General features: G+C 41.5%; 1 protein-coding gene across 3 annotated transcripts in view; it reads right to left on the bottom strand.

Annotated features, from left to right (window-relative positions):
• The window catches only part of ACVR1 (activin A receptor type 1), a 131,368-nt gene that overhangs the window by 5,961 nt on the left and 103,037 nt on the right, over window positions 1-22,370 (bottom strand). For all 3 annotated transcript variants that reach the window (XM_070767663.1, XM_019972459.2, XM_019972466.2), the window contains 4 exons: window positions 21,593-21,692; window positions 17,894-18,040; window positions 10,515-10,790; window positions 6,257-6,454 (listed from right to left, as the gene is read on the bottom strand). In XM_070767663.1, the coding sequence (XP_070623764.1) occupies window positions 6,257-6,454; window positions 10,515-10,790; window positions 17,894-18,040; window positions 21,593-21,692 (721 nt within the window). The remainder of the gene's footprint in view (window positions 1-6,256; window positions 6,455-10,514; window positions 10,791-17,893; window positions 18,041-21,592; window positions 21,693-22,370) is intronic.

Below are 22,370 nucleotides of genomic sequence, written 5' to 3'. Positions count from 1 at the left end.
TTCTTTTCCTTCAGAAGAAGAAACTGAGGCCCACTCAGGGAAAATGTACTTGTCTAAGCACACTGCTAATTAATGACAAACCAGAATCCATTTCCCTGTTAGTATTCTAGATCTCTTCCCAACAAGCCCCGGATGGGACAGTGCGTACATCTCATTACAACAGTGGGCTCACTCTCTCCACTGCCCCACAACTTGCGTGGACACGTCCAAGTGACAGGTGAGGGAAGCAGAATCCTCAGCACCGACATACAGACAGAGTGCTACCATTAACAGTTAATGCCTACAGGGATTATAAAACCCTTCAGAAACTAGAACATTACAACTAAAGCCATTTTACATTGAATCAGAGTGCTTTATGGTTGGCTTCTGAAAAATCTCTAAGTTAATATGGTGTTTCCTTCAGGGATGACCTGTGAGAAAACAGTTCACAGACAAAACTTTTTCATCTTAATTAAATAACTGTATATGTATTTTTAACATTATCTTCCATTTAATGTCATGGGATACTGGCTTTCCCACTTCTGGTAGTGACATTCATCTCCTTTTAAAAAGAAATGTTTGAAAAATTTCCAACGATTAAGAAAATAATGGTACAAATGGCACTCGGATAGGAAAAAGATCATTAAGGCATTACATGTATGAAAGAATCTTGGGAAGCAGTGTTTTCAGAGGCGCATTTTTTCATGGTAGGAACAAGATTCAAAAACATGTATCTATTGAGACTTGCCTGGTGATCCGGTGGCCAAGATGCTGTGCTCCCAATGCAAGGGGCTGGGTTCAATCCCTGGTCAGAAACTAGATCTCACATGCCACAGCTAAGATGCAGCACAGCCAAATAAATATATTTTTAAAAATAAATGAAAAATGTTACTTGTCTTAAAAAAAAAAAAAAATCTACTTGTGTTACTTTGCTTAACGCTCCTCATAGGAGGGTTTCAGACCCCCTGTTTTCACGCCATGGCCCACATAAAAAACGACTGACAGACAAATGGATGGCACTCTCACAGCCATGAGAGTGATGACAGCCATGGGGTTCCAGTCCCAGTTCCCCTCGACCCTGCCTCACTGCCAGAGATTTCAGAGAGTCACACCTGTAAACCAACAGGGTGCACTTGCTGGGAAGCCCTTTTTCTCCCCAAGGGAGGTGCACCTTTCTGAAACAGGAACACAGTTGGAAGGACAGCTCTGTTCTCTGCTGAGCAAAGTACACATGTGGCAGCGATGACCTCATCCCGCCACCCCCACTCCAGTTCATGGGCCTGTGGAACCACGCAAAGTCAAGACTAAATGCATCCTCTGAAATCCGTTAAAAAGTCATGTCCACTACTGGGATTCCCAGCAAAGAAATAGCGCCACAGCAAATGATTCAGAGACTGCTGCCCCGCCGAGCCCTACTAAAAATACTGATTGACGCTACAGTTGTCAGAGGAGACGTCAAAGGGCCTACGAGAGATGTGCAGCCATGTTCTGAGTTAAGCTATGACCAGACACCTTACATCTCACATACCTCAACCTAGAGGGAGATGCTCCACTAGAGATCCAAGCATTTGCTGGCTGTGGAGCCCTTACAAGAAGAAGAATGCATCATTCACTTTATGCCGGGGCTGTTAGAAGGTTGACATCACAGAGGCTTGCCTTGGTGGAGGGCTGCTCTGAAAGGTGTGTCAAGGAGAGAGACCAGTAAACAGCAAACATCACCCAGTAAAGTTCTGCTGGCCTCTCGTTATTCTGTCGTGAGGTCAATTAACTGCCCTCCTCTGGTCTAGACCTTTAACTCAAGGCCATAAAATTCCAGGAATCATGAAAAAAATCCTTCCTTCCTACTCCACCTCCATATTCCTGCCCCAAACCCACACTTAAAGCCTCAGACAAACCTGAAAGAAATCACTTGAATACTTAAAAATTTCTCTAATATGTTTCTCCCCTTTGTTCAAACCTTAATAGACACTGAAGTAGTGAATAAATTCATGAAACACACTGGGAAGTTGCTGAAGAAACGCGAGCCGTGGTTTCTGTACACAAGCCCATTGTGCTTAGGAACGACATGCACACATGGCTCCTTGGCAAGTCCAAGGACTCACAGAAGAGGTTTTCCAAAGCATGTGTGCCAAACATAAGCTTCTTCTAACAAGCATTTCCTAGTCCACACCCCATTAAGAGACGTAGCTTGGCCAGCAGGGTTTTTTCAATACAAATGCTTTTTGACACACTGGATTCCATCACTAAATAAAGCCAGTCACAGGGCAACAAAAATGTGTCTGCAGAACCCTCCTGTGGGCAGGGAAGAGGAGACACGTGAGGGGTATAACAGAGGCTCATGCTGCTTGGATGATGGCTACAGTCAAAGGTGTGCCAAAGGAGGGACAATGAAGATCATTTCAGTTTTTAAAGCCAAAAGCAGATGACCACAGTATTAGAGCAACACAGCTCTGCTGTTTCTACACACAGGGTTCTAAACACTGAAACCTGAGGCTTCAGAGAAGGGACTTCTGATCCCAAGAAGGAACGGCTGCAGGATGCTTGGCTGGGGCTACTAGAGGTATTTTGATCAGACCCAAAGCTAAGCGGCACAAGTGAAGAGCTGTGAGGCACCCACATACCTATGGTGTCCACATGTCAAGTTCTGTCTCCATGCCACACTGAATCCAGGTGACCAGAAAGTAGTGTGTCTGCAGAACTGGATATTAAAGGAAGGAAGAATGCTGCCGGAGAAGTAGCCAAACTCCAGAAAGAAAGGCCACGCCCTAGCTACAAGACTGAAAGGAGAAAGGGACCCTGCTTTGGCTTGGAAGAGAGCAAGTTTCGCGTATCAGAACACAAACCAAGAAATCCTGCGTACACAGGCTCTATCAGCATCCTAGGGACAGTCTTTATTTCCTGGCCTGATTGAGACTGATAGAATATGTTCCATTTTTACCTGAGATCTCCAGAGTACAGTCGCTGACTACAGCACAGCATCACCTGGGGCCCTGTTAGAAAACAAAATCCTGGGTCCAGCCCCAGACCTATTAATCGGAGACTTGGTGGGGGCGGTTCAGTAGTCTGTGTTTCTAGGTGATCCTACTGCACACTTTGCAGCTTAAGCACTAGTGATCCAAGCAAAACCCTGCCTTAGATCCACATAGAAAGTTCACCCGGAAAAGGTGAGAAAATGGTTTTCCTTCTGACCAATTCCAAATTCAGTATCAAACTAAACACAAACAGTAAATTCCAAAAGACACTACTGAGATAATTTCAGATGCGAAAATGGACTGAACTTTCATTTCCTGTACAGACACAGCATGAAGTTTATTATTAGTAGCAAAGAAATGTAAAGTTCCCATGAAAATATAAAATGCGACATATTTTTATACTCATGGTTCACTTGAGGATCACATTGCTCCAGGAGAACTATCTGGTCATCAATTTTTACAATGGACTCAGGAACTCAAAGGACACATAATTATAATGACCTTCCTAAGATAAGATATTCATATATTTAAATGAGGTACATTTAATATGCAATAATTTCAAAAATATATATCCTTTTAATGTCAGTTCTTAAAGCTAGTAAGAAAGTGAAATAGGTACATCACACCCTGGGGTGAGTGGGATATTGTAAATTAGAACAACTCTTATGGAAAGCAATTTGGCAATATGCGTCAAGCCATAAAAACATCCATATTCTTTGACCTAATAGGTCTACTTTGTCTCAGATTAAGAATAATTCCCTAAATGAAAAAGTTATATGAAGAAAGACATCTACTATTGGCCCCATATGGAGGAGACAGGATATCTAACAATATGGAAACAGTTAAATTCATGAACTGACCATTAATATGACCGCCAAAAATGAAAACAGATTAACATTAAAAAACCACAAATGAAGAAGATACGAACTATATCTAAGAATTACAGAATTACAACTAAGTAAAATATATAATATATATGTGCTTGCATAAAGAAGAAGGCGAAAGAAGCGTGAACGTTGCAAGGCAAAGGCAAATCCTACTCATTTTTCTGTTTGGGGATAATAATAATACTAAATATTAATAGATCTATCTGCAAGCAGCCTTGAACACTCGCAAGTTTGAGTTTGGATAAACTAATTTCTGTCTTTGTGTATGTACATATTCATGGGAGAAGGGAAACTCGAGAAAGAGGGAAATACCAAATTAGTCATTGTCAAGGGACAGTGGCTGATTTAAAATGAGACTTAACCACCCCCTAAAAATCAAACCACAGAACAGTAGCTCAACCCACAAAAGTTTAGGAAACAGAGAACAATCTAAACCATGATGTAAGTAGGAGATCAGGAAATCAGAAAACATCCAAAATAGTCTCTCTCCCTCTACCCTTCACGATTTTCAGAAATAATGTTAGAAGATAGACTGAGAAAACTATGATTTGTTGAGCTACATTTTAAACCAATGACTCTAATTTCCAACTGACTCCTATTAATCACAGCTGATCTTCAAAAGCCATTTGGGTTTAAGCCTGTGACACAGGGAACGAATTTGCAACACGAGTTCTTACAAAGCCCAAGTCCCGAGTTTCTGCCAAGTTCAGCTTTCATCACACAGGCTGGCCTGGCACAGCTCCAGCACCCACAGCTGGATTGCTACCATCCTGGCCTTGGAACATTAACTTCCTCTTCATCTGGGGCAAGTTTCCCATCACACGGTTTATTATGACACCAATCCATTTCTAACCTGTTTAAGATAAACTAATTAGAATTTGATTTTCAGTTCTAAGCCTCTCAAGAATTATTAGGGAGGGACATGGGGGAAATGAAGTTGCTGTGCAATTTCAGGCAAAGTTCAGACAGAACTTTATAAATCAGCAAAACAATCACTCTGTTGCAAACAATTCTCAAGGCGCTTGAATGGCACAAAACGCAAGTCAGTAGCTCCCAACAATTGAGAAACAATTACCAAGAAAATGTTCATGACTCCATCCAAAAAAAAAAAAAAAAAAATCTTTAAAAGAACTGTCAGGTTACAATGTTTGCGTGCTTATGTTTAATCTGAAACAAGGACTTTGATACCCTTAGAGAGTTTGTTAAACTCTGCTTGGGGGTAGGGGGGAGGCGGTGCAGAGGAGGGAACGCTACCCCAAAGGCTTGCCAATTTAAATTATTACACACTAAAACTATGTTACCCCAATTCCACTTCCCTCACAGAACCTCCTATTCTCTGGCTGTGTTATTCTCAAAAATTATGCTTGCCCCAAGAATTTCAATCATTACAAGAAAGTATCAGTGGAAGGTGAGATGGAGCCTGTGTTTGCGACTCCATGCATTCTCTAATACTTTAAATCTAGGATCCCAGTGGGTCCCAGGAAGGCAGAGCATCTCCTGAAAATGAGTATCAGTTTAAACATATAGCATTTTCATCTGCTTTCCGAGAATAATTTCCAGATGTGTCCTCTGTGAAGTAAGACTTCCAGTTGTGAAGGTGTGAAGAGGTCGATTTAGTGGATTTGAGAGATGCTGCTCTGATACCCACTTTGTGGGTAGATGAGATACATGTTGTACTTGAATGAGAATAGGTATTGCCTCCAGAATGCAGTAAACTTAAAGTTCAACAGTGCATTTTTGGTATTTTTGGCTGATAAGAAAGACGGAGGTGAAAAGTTATGGTAGGGAATATAGGTTAAGAGTTATCGACAAATATGTGCTTCCCTAGTGGCTAAGGCAACACCACCATTTCATGAAACTTTGTTATACGAGGACCAGGATGAGCCTCCTATTCAGAGCTTCCTGGATGTAAACTTCACTTACTCAGCAAGTACAGCCTGCTTCTTACAAAGGAGTGAATTCCTAGTGTGCAACTTGAGTCTCTTCTCAATAATCCAAACTTGAGAAGTAAACTTATCTACAATAGCAAGATTCACCCTTAGATTTACTTGAGCATTCTCCTCATGATAAACACCACTTGGGAAAAGAGCAGAGGAGGAGGAAGAATAGGAGAAAGACAGAATCACGAGGATGGAGGAAAGAAGAAAAATATGGACTGAAGGAAAAATACCAACAATCAAGGAATATGTAGTCTCTTGCAGAAATACTTTTTCTATCACCATCTCCTTTTATGCAGTTGAAACAGACTGCCCTTAGGCACCTTCCACCGACCAGCCATAAATCAAATATAAATGCCGACAGCTTCACAAATATGATTCATGGAACAATGTGGACTTAAATATTCCCTTTGCCCTTTTAAAGGCAGCAGGATCAAGAGGACTCAGACAAGGACAACATTATATGAGATCAGTTACCTACCATTGCTCACCATCCGCCTGGCCACCTCCCACAAGACAAGTCCAAAGGCCCAAATATCGACTCTCTTGTAAGAATCAAAACAATCCACCTGGATGGTTTCATCAAGAACTTCGGGGGCCATGTAGCGTTTGGTGCCCACACGGGGGTTGTTCCCCACATCGAGCTGATTGGTGCTCTGGGAATGCATGACTGCCAGGCCTAAAAGGAAGAAGACAACAGTGTCAACCCACTCCCTTTCTCACAGAGGGTTGCTGAAGGTTTTCAACCCAACCCAGTCAACTGTGCCCTCTTGTGGCACTCAAGGTGACTGCCACATTCCCCCCAACACCCCCGCCCCCCGCCCAGTCATCCCTGGAGTGCTGTTGTGATGACTTAGGTGAGAGCAGGAAACAGGGCTGATGCCAGAAACATCCTGGGTGTATTAAGTTAATATAGGAACCTCAGAGACAAAAAGATTTTGAGTGAATTATACACCAAATCAATATGAAGCTGGTGTTCAGAATCCACAAGGAAACAGACTCACTTGTTAAATGGGAGCCTCAAAAGAAGCTCTCAGCTCCAGTACAGCTCCCACTGGTCTCCAAACAAATTTCAAACCGTTTGAAGAAGGGACTTTGAGGTAATTTATCATGACACAAAGAGGCGACTGCTTCAGGCCCTGCTCTATCCCTGAAAAAGGACCACTCACCTGAACAGTTGTTATTGTTAAGTCGCTCATTCATGTCGACTCTTTATGACCCCCTGGACTGTAGCTCGCCAGGCTCCTCTGCCCATGGGATTCTCCAGGCAAGAATACTGGAGTGGGTTGCCGTTTCCTTCTCCAGGGGATCTTCCCAACCCAGGGATCGAACCCACGTCTCCTGAATTGACAGGTGGGTTCTTTACTACTGAGCCACCTGGAAAGCTCCATCTGAACAGTAACCTGGGCCAAACCCACAGGCTTTTTTCTCAACAGCCACATGTACAGAGAACAATAAGCTGACCCCAGATTCAAAGCACAGCTCTCATGTTAAATGGTTTTGAAGCACTTTCTTAAGCCATGACTCATTTCGGAATTCCTCAGCCAACTAAAGAGACCCACATTCCTCACAAACCAAGGGACAGATACACGCATGGTTTATTTGAGAATGGAATTTTTGATGCATAGGCAGACCAACTGAAAATGATTTCTCTGACACTGAGAATAATGAAAATTGCCAGAGTGGAGTTAGCAGGCTGTGTAAACCTTTGTATCTCAGTGGGGATCCCTCAAGTCATCTGTGGAGGATGCTTCTCCTCCCAGTCCATGGCTCTGAATGGGTGGGATGACGACTCCATATACAGCCGGGAGAGAGCATGCATGTCATCCCAGCCTTAATAATTACCAGAGACACTGGCAACTGCGTCTGACTCAGACTGATTCCTCTTTCCCTTAATTTTATAATCAATCCTAAGATTCCATAGCTACTATGAACATTTCCCAAATCATATATGCCCCTCCACCATTTCCAGAACCAAACAGTCAAGATAACAGAATACAAAACAAGTCCAATTTAAACAGGCATAGAGATGCTAGCTGTGGTGGTTTTAAAATATACCCATGAGTGTTTTGAAACTTCTCCCTTAAAGAGGGGAAACTCAGTTCCCCATGCCTTGAGCAGGGGCTGGACCATCAAAGACAATAAGGCAGAAAAGTGTGTGTTATTTTCAAGATTAGGACATAGAAGGCACATGTTTCCCTGTTTGCTCTCTGGGGTCATTCACAGTGTTGGAGGTAACTCCAGCAGCCCAGTGAACAGGACCATATGAAAAGGAGCCGAGCATGGCATGTGAGTGAGCAGCATGAGAGTGAGCCATCCTGGAGGTTCCTCCAGCCCCAAGCAAGCCTTCAGATGCCTTGCAGCCCTGGCTGACCGCATGACTGTTACCCTCTAAGATCCTGAGCCAGAACCATAGACTTGAGTTGAGCTTGACTGTTACCCTTCTAAGATCATGAGTCAGAACCACAGACCCAAGTTGTTCTGAGACTGCTGACTTGACTGTGTGAGATAATAAATTTGTGTTCTTCTAAGCTGCTAAGTTTTAGAGGTAATTCGTTTCCCAATAATCAGTAATTACACTAACTAAAGAGACAAACCAACCAAATGACATGTACTTCAATTCCTATTTCAAAAAAACTGGAAAAACTTGAAAATGGATAGTAAATGATATTAAAGAATAATCAGTAACTTTTAGGTGTGATAAAGTATGATTATGCAAGAGAAGTATTTCTAGGGGGTTCATTTTGGAGCATTTAGGAGTAAAGAATTGTGATGTCTACAATTTATTTTCTAATGAATTTGCAAATATATATACTCAAGTCACATATAGATAAAGGAAATTTGGCAAAATTTTAGTAACTGTTGAATCTAGGTGTTGTGGATATGAATGATCATCAAACTATTTTTTCAGTCTTCATGTTTGAGTTTTTTTATAATCAAAAGTTAGGAAAATACAATACTAGTATTTTTGCTAAAATACTGGTAGTTTTGCAATATTAATAACAACGTAATTGTGACTCTTAATTTCTAGGTATAAAGTAAAAAGCTAATATAAATTGTGGTCGCATAGGAACAATCTCCTGTACTACTGATCGACTTCCCTGAATACCCCTTAAAACATAAAGTTGTATTTGAAACCATGAATCCAATTGGAGGGCTGTAGGCCAAAATACATGTAATTAAATAATTAATCAGTTGGGTTTGCTGCAAATTTCTCCCAAGTCCCATAAACCAAAACCAACAGCTGCCTCAGTCTGCCCATCTTCCCTTGGCCTCTGAACTATAACAGTATCTACCATTTAAATGATTATTTGCAAAGCATTTATAAAATTTCTGAATCTTACACAAGAATCGTGTGAGGCATAATTGACTTTCAGTAACATGAATTAATACATGAACACACTATTATAAAAGTTTCAAACACCAGAGAAGTACAAGGCACAGTATCAAACACTGAAGTCCCCCTTGCTAAGCTCCCCGACTCCTGCACTGAGTATAAGCAGGTCAGCAATTCGGGCAGGTAAACAGATGGAAGGACCTGCACAAGAACACTGGGTCAGTAACTGGGAAACACACACCACCTTAGCTTCACGACTCCTGGCATAGTCTAACAGCCTTCTACACCACAACTTGCCACAACAAAAGTGTTAGTGTCATGCCTTCTCACACTTGGAAAACACTGTAAAATAATTTCTCAATGTGAACACAAGGACTTGAAAGGGATTCAAAAGAAAGTTTTCTGATATGTCAAATATTGTGTTTAATAACAAACAATTTTATCATTTATGTAATTAGAGCTCATACTGCCTAAACCTTTATTAGTGTACCTACAATGATATGAAAATAAGATAAACATTTTTTATCCAAGTAGAGTGGGCATCCCCAATAGTTCACTGTAATGAAGACCCCATATTACAATTTAGTTCTCATTAGCCTATCATTCAGCCAATATTCTAGGGGTCTAGGGTAAGTAGGTTTTATATAGAATGCCACTGTAAATGAAAAGTCTTATTTATAATGCAATTAAAGCTACATTAAGAATCACTCTACCACCTAAGAATGAGATATCTCAGCAGAGCAAATGGTAAATTGGTTTGGGGATTTTTCCCCTCCTCTTTGATTTAAATAATTTTGCGTTGGTTACAGAAGAACAACTTTAGATACCATTTTAAAGATAAACTCATTCCATAGTGTACCTACTGTGTACCTACTTTCTGTAAAGGCTTGTGAAATCAGAAAGCACCAAGAGTGGTTGCCTCTCAGGGTGGGTTGGGGCAGGAACAAACTGAACCAGTCCAAAATGACTTTCTAGGGTAACAGGAAGGTTTCTGTCTTGACAGGGATTTGGACTTTACAGCATCTGTCAAAACTCTGAGAGTTAAGATCTGTGCAATTAATGTGACATGTAAATTTTACCTGAAAAGAAAAAAGTAAAAACTTGCAGTGAATGATACAGTGGTGTGTATGCTGAAGCCACTGGAAGGAAGGGCTCTTTTGTCTGTAGTTTACTTTGAAATGTACAAAGACTGAGGTGTACTGATAAATAGGAGGCTGGATATGTGATAACAGTAAAATGTTCATGGGAGAATCTAGGTGGTAAATACACAGGTGTTCACCACGAAGCCATTTCCATTTGCATTCCTGAAATTTTTCATAACAGTGTTAGGAGAGAAAAAGATGCAACCCAGCTAAACGGGAACATGACAAAAGTTAAAAAAATAGTAAATTTAAAAATTTACCCAAATCTGCTATGCAACACTGTCCATTCTTCTTAACCAGGATGTTTTTGCTTTTTAGATCTCGGTGAGCAATGGCCGGTTTCCCTTGGGTCCCAAAGATCTCTATGTGCAAATGTGCGAGACCGCTCGCTATGGACAGCACTATTCTCAGGCAGCTCACTGTATCCAGAGTAGTAAGCTGAAGGTAGTCGTACAGCGATCCCATTTCATGATAATGTGTGATCAACCACAACTGTGTACTGGAGTGTCTTGATGTCATGTCTGAAGCAATGAAACCTGGAGAGCGCAATGACAAAAATTAACAGACAAGTGAGAATTCCACATTACAGCTTGAGTACACAGAAACAGTGACCCATATAGTAGAGATCACCCATGACAAAAATAATTAAACTCATCAACTACCATGAAAGAAGGTTTACAGAGGCATCAGCAGAGAAACAGAATGTACTTATTAATGCATTCAAAAGGCACTGCTAATGAACAGGAAATTTTCATATTCACTTCCATTAAAATATTTTACATTGCATTAAGATTCAGATAGGAATAATGTCTTTGTGCTTACCCACAATGATAGTGTCAAACCCTTCATCGTGCTGGCATTCCAAGCACAGATCATTCATCGTCCACCCAGAGAGAACATAAAACCTAGAACCTAGACACCTGTGTTCCAGTCTCGATCTGCCTGTGATCTGCTGTGTAATATTGGACAACTCGTTTGTGCTCTTTGGATTGTCTCTGTTGTAAAATCAAGGGGTGAGTTTATATTAAATAGCTGACTGATTCATTAAATGTAAAAAGGAATCTATCAAATATAACAAGCATCCTCTTCGTCAGTCACACAGGACAATCAAGATGATGGTATTTGTAGGCTAGACAACACAGATTTGAAAAGGAAATATTACAGTATAATGTGAAAACAGCCTTATTGTATACTAATATGCACAAAGGACAACAGGAGCCCAGAGCAGGGAATCATAACTCAGACTAGATGTTACAGCAGGCTTCCATCAAGAAGTGACTACTGAAGTGGTCTTGAAAAGAAGTGACATACTCGTCCTGTGATAAACCATAAAAGAAAAGAATATGAAAATTTATATATATATGTATAACCGAGTCACTGTGCTGTGAAGCAGAAATTAATGTGACACTTTATGTCAACTATACTTCAATAACATTTTTTTTTAAGTGAGATGTTGAAAGATGTAGATACAGAGGAAGGAAGAAACTTTTCTAGACATTCTGAGCGAACTTTTCAGCACATTGAAGGAACTTGAAGTCAGAGGCACTTCTTAACCTGTGAAATAGCGTACCAGTCTTTTCTGCTACAGAGATGCTTTCCTAGCACTATAGATCTATGCCTTATGAATACACTTGATGGAGAGTGAAATTTAGAACTTAGAAATAAATATAAGGGGATTTTTTTTAAAAAAAGAGAGATAAGACTTGAAGAATTAAATGACTTGTGAAAGTATGGAAGAAAAGGAAAACACTTAAAATGCTTTATATAAAGTACTTTATATAAAATTTGTAACACTTTCAGAAATTTTGATTTTTATAACATTTTCACAAATTGGGATTTTTCTCAATAGACCAGTAGGATAAATATCATTATACTCATTTTACAAATAATTGAGCTGCTGCTGGGAGGTGCCAAGGATCACACAGCTATTAAGTTGCTACTAACTCCAAGTTTGATGCTAGCTGCCCTGATGCACCATACCTTACATAAGAAAGTGCTGGGAACAGAGAGGAGTACCTAATTTGATCATCAGCAACAGAAGCCGTTACTAATTAGTGAGAACTAGCAGTGTGCCAGACAGGTTTAAATACCCCATGTGCAATCCTCCAATAACCACATGAACAGGAAGGCTTACATCACTAACATTAAAGTCACTGACACTAAGGCCAGTAAGCTTACTGACATTAAGGCCAATAACGTTAAGGTCATTGACATCAACATCAGTAAGCCAGCCAGCAGTCTGGCTCTAGAACCCATTCTCTTCCCTACCAATTCATCCTGCCTTCAGACAAGCTGGCTTCTACTCAGAGAAAGACAATCCTGACATCTGTACCCATGGGACATCTGTAAAGTGAACTGAATAGCACTTCGACACCTTGAGGTGGTCCCTCAGCCAGCCTTAGTCTCTCACTGTTCTCCAGTCTGTCTTTGTGTCCCCATAGCTGATGCTCTTGAACCCTTAGCTGACCATAACATAATTCAAACTGTGCACTTAGATGTCAGTTATTCTTGCGAAAGAAAATATTTCTGCTACAACAAGGTACTATTCGATAGCTGTGCTGGTGCTTAGTCGCTCAGTTGTGTCTGAGTCTTTGTGACCCCAGGGACTGTAGCCTACCAGGCTCCTCTGTCCATGGGATTCGCCAGGCAGGAATACTGGAGTGGGTTGCCATTTCCTCCTCCAGGGGATCTTCCTGACTCAGGGATCTAACCCACGTCTACTACTGTGTCTCTTGCATTGCTGGCAGATTCTTTACCCACTGAGCCATCAGGGAATACCCTATTGTATAGCACAAGGAACTATATTCAATATCCTGAGATTAAACCATAACAGAAAAGAACACATAAAAGAATGTGTGTGTGTGTGTGTGTGTGTGTGTGTGTGTGTGTGTATATATATGGATCACTTTGCTGTATAGCAGAAATTAATGCAACATTGTAAATCAACTGTACTTCAATTTTTAAACATTTCTGCTTAATCATTTTATACCACATAATATCCATCTTTAATGACTTTCTCAAAAATGGGTATCAAACTAGAGAAGCACCACTCAAAAGAAATTAAATCACTGCAATAAATTTGTGTAGCCTTTATTGATTCCTCTGGCCAAGGGAGAGCAGCATCTGATTGATTGAGTGATTAATTAAATAAATAAGTAAATAAGATTCATTCTCTCACCTTCTCTAAGTCCCCAAGTTCTTAGAGAGGGATTTTTTCTGGCCCTTAATTATGATTTAGACCTTCAAGAAAAATGACTTTCAAATAAGTTAGTTAATTAGTTCAGTCGCTCAGTCGTATCCAACTCTGTGCGACCCCATGAATTGCAGCACGCCAGGCCTCCCTGTCCATCACCAACTCCCGGAGTTCACTCAGACTCACGTCCATCGAGTCAGTGATGCCATCCAACCATCTCATCCTCTGTCGTCCCCTTCTCCTCCTGCCCCCAATCCCTCCCAGCATCAGAGTCTTTTCCAATGAGTCAACTCTTGGATTTTTAAAAGCTGTTTACCACTCAAGTGTGAATTTGTAACTACATTTGCTGCAACACGCTAGAGCATTTTTATGGGACGTTTGCAGTTTGAGTCAAAGCCGTCTACTGTTAGTGGAGACTGAACAGGTGCCCGTAAGCTGGAAGTCTGGCCCAACCACTGGATGTGTTCATAACACAGAGAGAAAGTGATTAGGGCAAAAGCCTCTTTCAGAACAGCCAAAGTCATCTTCCCAGGCTCCTCAAGAACTAAAATAAAACCCAAATCTTAAGTGAGGTAAGCAGTACCCTTGTGAGCCTCTTGAGTGGCAGCTCTTGTGGGAACCAGGCGCCAGGCAGCTCTGACCGTGGCGGAGTGAGATCAGCATGCCGTGGCATAGGGTTTGAGAGTGTTAGGCTCCAGAGCAGCACTACTAGGCATTCACATGGCTCACCATCCTGAGCTGGGTGAGCCCATCTCTGACACATAAAATCACCATCTTGGGGGCTGGGAGAGAGGCTCAACAGGGATGGGACATATGTATACTTATGGCTGATTGACACTGTTGTACAGCAGAGACCAATACAACATCGTAAAGCAATTATTCTCCAATTAAACATTTAAAAGAAAAATTTTTTAAAGATTATATAAAATATAAAGAAAATCACCGCCTTGGTTTCCTCGTTTCTAAGTTATGAATAGCACCGTCCTATACGTCAAAGCGGAGAAGGCAATGGCACCCCACTCCAGTACTCTTGCCTGGAAAATCCCATGGATGGAGGAGCCTGGAAGGCTGCAGTCCATGGGGTCACTGAGGGTCGGACATGACTGAGCGACTTCACTTTCACTTTTCACTTTCATGCATTGGAGAAGGAAATGGCAACCCACTCCAGTGTTCTTGCCTGGAGAATCCCAGAACGGGGGAGCCTGGTGAGCTGCTGCCTATGGGGTCACAGAGAGTCGGACACGACTGAAGTGACTTAGCAATAGCAATACGTCAGAGGGTTCCTGTGAGAATAAAAGAATCAGTACAGGTAAAATGCTTTGTAAGATGCCTCCCACACAGTAGGTGTTCAAGTGCAGCTGGTTACTCATAGCTCAAAATAGCTCAGGGTTCAATTACAACCCCAAAATTTGTAATTTAGTATTTTTTAGGTAGTTTCCTTCCAGTTGGTCTAAAAACGTTCTGACATTAAATGGTGAATCAGTACCTTTTAAGAGTATGAGACACTTCTACAGATGGAGAGTATAATGGCTGCACAGTATGAATGTACTTAAATCTCACTTACATGATTAAAATGGTCAACTTAATGGATACTGTGCCATAATTTAAGTGCTATAATCTCTTTTAAAAATTTTCTTGAAGGATAGTTGATGTACAATGTCGTGTTAATTTCTGCTGTACGGCACAGTGATTCAGTTATACATATATATACACTCTTTTTCATATTCTTCTCCATTACTGTTTATCACAGGATGTTGAATATAGTTCCCTATGCTATAGACTGGGACCTTGATGTTTACCCAGTCTATATTTAAGTTTGCATCTGCTAGTCCCAAACTCCCAATACTTCCCTCCACCATCCTCCACCCCCCGCTGCCACAAGTCTGTTCTCTACATCTGTGAGTCTGTTTGTGTTTTAGAGATAAATTCATGTCATATTTTAGATTTAACATGTAAGTGATGTCATGTGTACCATAATTTAAAAAAAAAAAAAAAAAAGAGTGTAAGACGACAGGAATTCCCTGGTGATCCAGTGGTTTATTGGGACACAGTGTTTTCACTACCAGACAGGGGCAATCCCTGGACGGTGAACCTCCCAAAAGCTGTGCAGCTTGGCCAAAAAAAAAAGGTTTTTGGACTGAAAATCTCACATTAACTCAATCTCCCTGGCTTTAGTGATGAGGAAAAGGGTGCTCAGAAACATACAACTCTGGCCCAGAGTCACACTGTGGGCCTCTAATTATGTGAGAGTAGAAACCAGCTTCCCAAGCTCCCAGACACTGTTCGAACACCATAATACAGCCTCCCATCATTCACTTACCTGCTGACTTCTACATGAGACAAAGCAGAAGAAAGAGTTAATTGTTTTAGGGAGATAAACAGTGAGGGTCCAGAACTCTGTGTGTGTGTGTGTGTGTGTGTGTATACACAATTATGTATTTCTTGGGGGCTAGAGTTGGCAGTACTCAGGGGTTGGGGGAAATCATGATCTCATATTCAAAACAATATGCTCTTTTGATAGAAAAGAAAATGATCACAGAAAACCTCCAAGCCTCTACATTCAAAAAGCTGCTAAAGAAGAAGTTAAAACTGAAAAAGGTAATACATTTTCTATGCACCTTCTCATCTAAAGGGACTGACTACAGAGTAAAATTAATCCATGTAGCTGTAATTATGATGAGGGTACCAGATCTCATGAATTCAGAATTTCTGAGGATCATTAGGTAAGAAGAAGTGGGCAATGTTTTGCCTTCTATGCTCACACTGAGGGAACCTAACTTCTCTCCCATGAATTGTACTGCAAAGGTGCCTTTCAAATTTCCAGAGTGATTAAATCCAATTTAATCAATATTTACTGAGCACCTACCATGTGCAGGGGCCGGGACGGGGTGTGAAAACAAAAACCTTATCAGTTACAACCAGGAAAACAGGAGTATCTACCCTTCTACAGTCATGGAGAAGATTAATGAGAAAACGGACATGACATGCAGCAGTGCTTACTGCATAGTAACTAAGCATGACTGCTGTTACACACACACAAACTACAGCATAAGGCAGTGTATGGTAAGAGTTATCTAGTGGAGGTACAAAGTACAGGCGGGCAGAAGAGTACAGGTAGACCCCTTGGGAGAGTCTGGAAGGGAACTGAGAAGTTTTGATGCAAGAAGGGGTGGCTGGAGCAGGGGTATGGGGAGAGTGGGTGAGCAGGAGCCACACGACAAAGGCATGGACGATACCAAGGAATAACAAATATCGGAAGCGGCTGCGTGTGGGCATGTGTATAGAGGAAGCAGCAGACATTCCTTGAGACCTCAAAACAGAGCACCTGGGATGCCGGGCTCAGACGTCACAAATGTTGCAAGCGGTGTGAGAGTCAAAGACATTTTGAGCAGGAGCATCTCAGCTCCCCAGTGCAAGGCAACTTAGTACCACAAGATGGACTGGAAAGGCAAGACCAACAGCAGTGACAAGTGAGGAGAACTAGGTAAGGCCTGGGGCCCAGCGGGGAGGGGAAGGGAGAAAAGGACACCAGAAACAGACGGTTCTGAGACGAAACATACCATCAAACTGTTAGAGTCGAGCATTGAACAACTTTCATACCATGATTTGCAGACAACTTGACTCAGGCTTCAGTAATACACTGGCAAATACTACACTGGCAGTACTGGAATAGAAATGAATTCTCGCAATGGCCTTCCTGTAAGCCACACCCAATCCAGTAGCCATGAAGTAGCCAACACTATCCTATAATAGTCAAATTCTATAGAAACTTTACATCCACTCTTAAAGAAGCACTCCAGGCAGCACTCCTCACACAGGTATTAGTATAAACACATTTAGAGAAACTTTTCAGAGAAGTCAACGGACTAAAGAAATATTCTAACTCTTTATACTTCCATAGCAGTATTTCAATCAGCTCTTCACATATTTCACAAATGTTTCCAAGCTTTAGTTTCCAAATTAAAATGTATGCTAAATCCCTCTCTAAATCTGGGCTTTAAAAAGCAATGCCTTGTTTGAAGGAATGTGCATTTAATTATGATGTCCCTGGGAGCTATGAATCTCTAGGAAATCGTCCAAAGATCTTTCTTAGCTTGATTCAAGTAATAAATATTCAAAAAGGGTGGGGTAAGCAGAACTACGGAGGAAGCCTTGAAGTGAACAATATGGGGCAAATTTTTGTTATTTAAATAACAACCTGCAGAGGAAGACTTAGCAATAACAATTTCCTTTTCATCATCCAGAGAATCTTCAAACTTAGCTTCTCTGCAGATTTAAACAAGAGATTGGTGTGAAAAGAAAATTCAACAGTGTATATAAATGCTGACGGTCCCTATGTCACCATTCAGGAGAGACTTGCACATTCACACACACCCAATCAGAGAGGGCAAAGGCAGGCAGTTATTTCTTTCTAGAAAAAAACTGATGTGGGGATTGTGTACTTACCTAAGATATTTTCATGCCTCAGCATCACAGTGTTGTACAATTCTGTTTCCCTAAACCACGACTTCTCATCCCGGGAGGAAAAGATCTTCACAGCGACGTTCTCCCCTTGCCAGCTGCCCCTCCACACCTCGCCATACCTGCCCTTCCCTGTGGAAAGCAGCACAGAGGTGACACTGGGCAGGAGGACAGGACAGGTCACCAATGAACACTGTGCCCGCCACTCTCAACCCTCCCTTGGAAAAATGCCACTAGGGAATATGCTAGGTTGGCCAGAAAGTCCATTTGGGCTTTTCTGTAAGATGTTATGACCAACCTGATAAATAGCACTACCTCTTGCTTGTAAAGACATCCAAAAGCAAGGTGTAAACTGCCCCTCCCAGCCTATTGTGATATCACATTAAACACTCTCAGAACCTGCATTCGTACAATGAGCTGCTAGCTACAGAGTTTACATTTATTTACATCCCTCTCTGAAAACGTATGAAATGCATATGGTTTGTAAAAGCACATGAAAGTTAGTAAGACTCAGAAAATGGTATAGATTATTAGACTTCAGTGTTGATGAAAACCAAGAAACATGTATGTGGCTAAATTGTATAGCTTATGTGATTACTCCCCTTCATAATGGATCAACACAGACATTTTCTAAGAGTCCAAATTGGTGAATTTACATAGGCCTTTCTATTTTTCACAAAGGAGACTATGAAGTTTGAGATGTGTGCTCTGAAGGATTAACACACACGCACACACAAACAGAACAATACTGGTGTAGGAAACAGACGGGCAGCCACTGCCATCCGTAAAGGGTTTCTTGGCAGAGGATGTATTTCCAAAGAGGATCTGCAAAGTCTTACACATGTAATCCCAGAACAGTCCTGATTTCTGACAGTGGTTATGGGTGTTCCCTTGTGAGACAGTCCCTGTGAGGCCACAAGTGGGCAACCCCGAAAAGGCCACTTGGAGAAGACATTTTCAAAGCACGCTGACTAGCTGTGATCTGATCCATGGAGGACAGTCCTGGCGCAACTGGCGGCTTGTCAACAACATGCTCCTGCTTCCACTCTTCTCCTTAATTACAGGTAGATGATCAGGGAGGTTAAATGGAGGCGGGAATTACCATGAGACGGTGGGGATCATCACAGGGTATAATCAAAGGTGAAGATGGACGCGGAACCTAGAGCACTACAGCAGGAGATCCAAACTGCAGAGCAGTGGGGCCTTCCGCCAAGGCAAGTGGCTGATGAAAATCTCAGCTGGTAATGACTGTACACAGGAATATATGCATACACAGGAATACAGCTCTTTGCTGCAAAACTAAGCCACCGCGAACCCAAACATGGAGAAGGAAAGCATGTCTGTCCAGAAGATTATGTCCTGAAGCATAATCAAACCTGCTCAATCTAGATTCCCTTATGATAAGCAGTGTCTCCCTACTAAATACCAATGACTAATGCAAAGGACTAATCCAAAGACCCTGAACCCAGTAAGGGTCTCTGTGGACCACTGTCAAGTCACAAAAATCGCATTGGGGGCAGGATTAACTTGAATAAAGTCATGGCAATTGTCCAGCATTTGTAGTTTAAGATGAAGACCAGTGCTAAGATCTATAGCATGGACTGCTACAAAATGGAACACTAATCTTCTCCTGCCTTTGGTTCCATTCTGTATCTTTATTAGCCCTTTGTTCTCATATTCCCATTAGGAAGGAAAGAAAAATACCCCAGAGCATTGTGGACATTACTATGTAGTTGCCTCAAATCCTTTTTATAAAGGAAACAGAGACAGATGTCAGCGTAAGTAGACAGAACTGAAACAGAAACCTACTTCAGTGCTTTTCAAAGGCTTTTAAGTTGTCAAATGCTTTTTGCAAATGCAACCTTATGCATAAGTTCCTGAAAACAGAAGCAGAGCTGCCTCAAAGTCCTGGCCATGGAGACCCAAAAAAGGATGCTTTAACACCTGAAATTTAGAGGTTCACTGATCACCACCTGTAACAACTGACCTAGTCCAATTCCCTATATTTTTTAACCAAAAATTGTAAGATACTATCCAAACAGTTCATGACGTATATTTTTATCCAAGGCTGTACTACATGAACACTAGAAGCTACTGAAATGCATGGCTCTTTAGCATTAAGGCAGTAAAATGATGAATCTGAACCATTTTAAAAAATGCTGAAGAATATCGTTACAACCACAAACAGTATGCATTTTTAAAGATGCAGTATCATTTTGTCCTCTGGACTCTGGGGTCCACCTCTGAGGGCTGCTGTTGCGTGAATGGTGAGTACCATGGGACAGCAGCATTGGGATCACTGCCTTCTGATCCCAATCCAGTCACCCTTGTTCATAATCAAATAGGGTGTTAGCTGGTATAAGACAACCACCTTGGTTGTAAGCAGTGAGTATGTTGGGAGCTTTTCCACTTTTGTTAATATTTTCCCTACTCGCAGTCCACCGTGGAGCAGAAGCATGAAGTGGGAGTTCAGAAACAATCACAGTGGCTAAAGCAGAACTAGAGAAAGGCCACAGGCTCCTGCCAGCAGCCTGAGTTCCTGCAGATGGCGGTCGCTATTTGGACTACCTCTGCTACTTGCCTTCCACTGCTGTATTTGGGGATGTCCTGGCTCCCATGAAACCAGGAAAAGTTGGAGGGTAGCAGCCAAGGGTGAAGCCACCTAGGATGGGCCAGTCACCTCCCAAAAGCCAAAAATGAGATGGCAGGAGCTGCAAAGCCAGCTCACGCCTCTCAAACTGGGAGAACCAGGAGGAGTGTGTGGAGATGGTTCTAATCCATTACTGCTACTGTGGCCATCCCTGCACACCATCTAAAGGAGAAATTAATGAAAACTGTCATGTGAATGGCAAATATCCAAAAATCAGGACTTAAAAAAAAAAAGCATGCTGCACCATCTTCCAAGAGGACAATTTAGCAATATATAAGACAAGGCATAAAAAGTTAAAAATTTGACCCAGGAGCCCCAATTCCTGGAAGTTTATTCTGCTCACTCAAAAGAAGCAGTATGTGCCAATTTTTTTTTCAAGTATTGTTAAAGTTATTACTCAACAATTACACAACCACTCAGATACCTGTGATGTGTACAAATACATGAAAATGTGTATGAGCTTAAAACAAAAAACAGGGACACATTACATACACACTATGATTACATCTCTACACAAATATAGTCTGATACAGAAAACAAAAATATGAGAGGCCATAGAGAAATGTACATAGCTCCTTTAAATAAAGGACTTATAAGGGTAGCTTTGGCGAATTTATTTCATTTTTTTTTTAAAGGGGAAGAATGAGAAAGTAAAAAATTGCCACAATCAAGATTATTGTCCAAAAATCAACTTACCTCAGACTCACCAATGCCTATCTTTGGTCAGTAGCAACCATATTAGTTCATTTTCAAGCAGTCCCAATATCATAAAGGGTTTACTTAAAACTGAAAGCCTTTGACTAGGTATTTTCTATACTAACTAGTGGTAGGCTCCTTTGAAAAGAACTTTACCAAGTTCAAATGCTCCAACATAAGTCCCAGAGCAGAAGCACAGCCACTCCACAGGGCTATCTCACACCTCCGTACATTTAACAAGCAGGAGACAAGCAGCAGCAGATTTTCCAAGGTCATATACTTCTAGAACCACAGCAAACACCGCACAGAACCCACAAAGAAAGGGAGAAGAGAATTACCAACACACTCCAGCAGTGTGATCTGACGGGCCACTGTTCTCTGTACCAGAAAAGGAAGGCCAGAGCCGCTTCCCGATGTACATGAATGATCCAATAAATCCTGCAGTTCAAAACAAGGAGAAAGAGAAAGGATTGAGGAACCGCTTCCAGGTCAGAGCGTGCATCTGGGTGTAACTTGCATGGAGGCTGCAGTCCTGGAAATGTGGCCCGTCCGTGTGCATGGAAAGCCCCAATGAATGAAGGACCGGTCTTACTCCTTAGGAAAACCTGAAGCTAGCCCCTTCCCTAATATGGGATCGGTTTTCCTGAGGGATCTTCCTGAGTAGTCCTTTCTTATACCCAGAGTTTTAGAATAAAATAGCTGAAGAAAGAAAATGAGTGGACCAAGTCAAAGATGTAAATTAAAAAGCCCAAAATACAGGGCTGAGCCCAAAGGAAAGCAGTAGACAGAAAGTGGAGCAAAAATAAAAGGTTTTCAAGTCCAAAGGCTGAGCACAGTTGGCCCTATTCTGCCCTGCTTATGATATCTATCAAGGGATGTACGGTAATTGACATGCCAGCTAAGGAACTCTAATAAGGAACAAACAAATTGGGAATGAGGAACAAACAGCTCTCATGCAGTGGCCGTGTGCATCCTCAAAGTGGTACACGCAAGCAGAGAGAGTGACCAGGATGCAGGTTACCTTTAAGGTAGGCAAGGGACAAGAGTCACGAAAGTAATACCTCTATGTCATTTCCTTTTTTAAAAAAGTTGTCTACTCTTAAATTTTTTTTTAAT

Source organism: Bos indicus, chromosome 2 (genome assembly GCF_029378745.1).
Source record: "Bos indicus isolate NIAB-ARS_2022 breed Sahiwal x Tharparkar chromosome 2, NIAB-ARS_B.indTharparkar_mat_pri_1.0, whole genome shotgun sequence".
NCBI classification, from domain to species: Eukaryota; Metazoa; Chordata; class Mammalia; order Artiodactyla; family Bovidae; genus Bos; species Bos indicus.
This window is presented reverse-complemented; position numbering and strand designations above follow the sequence as displayed.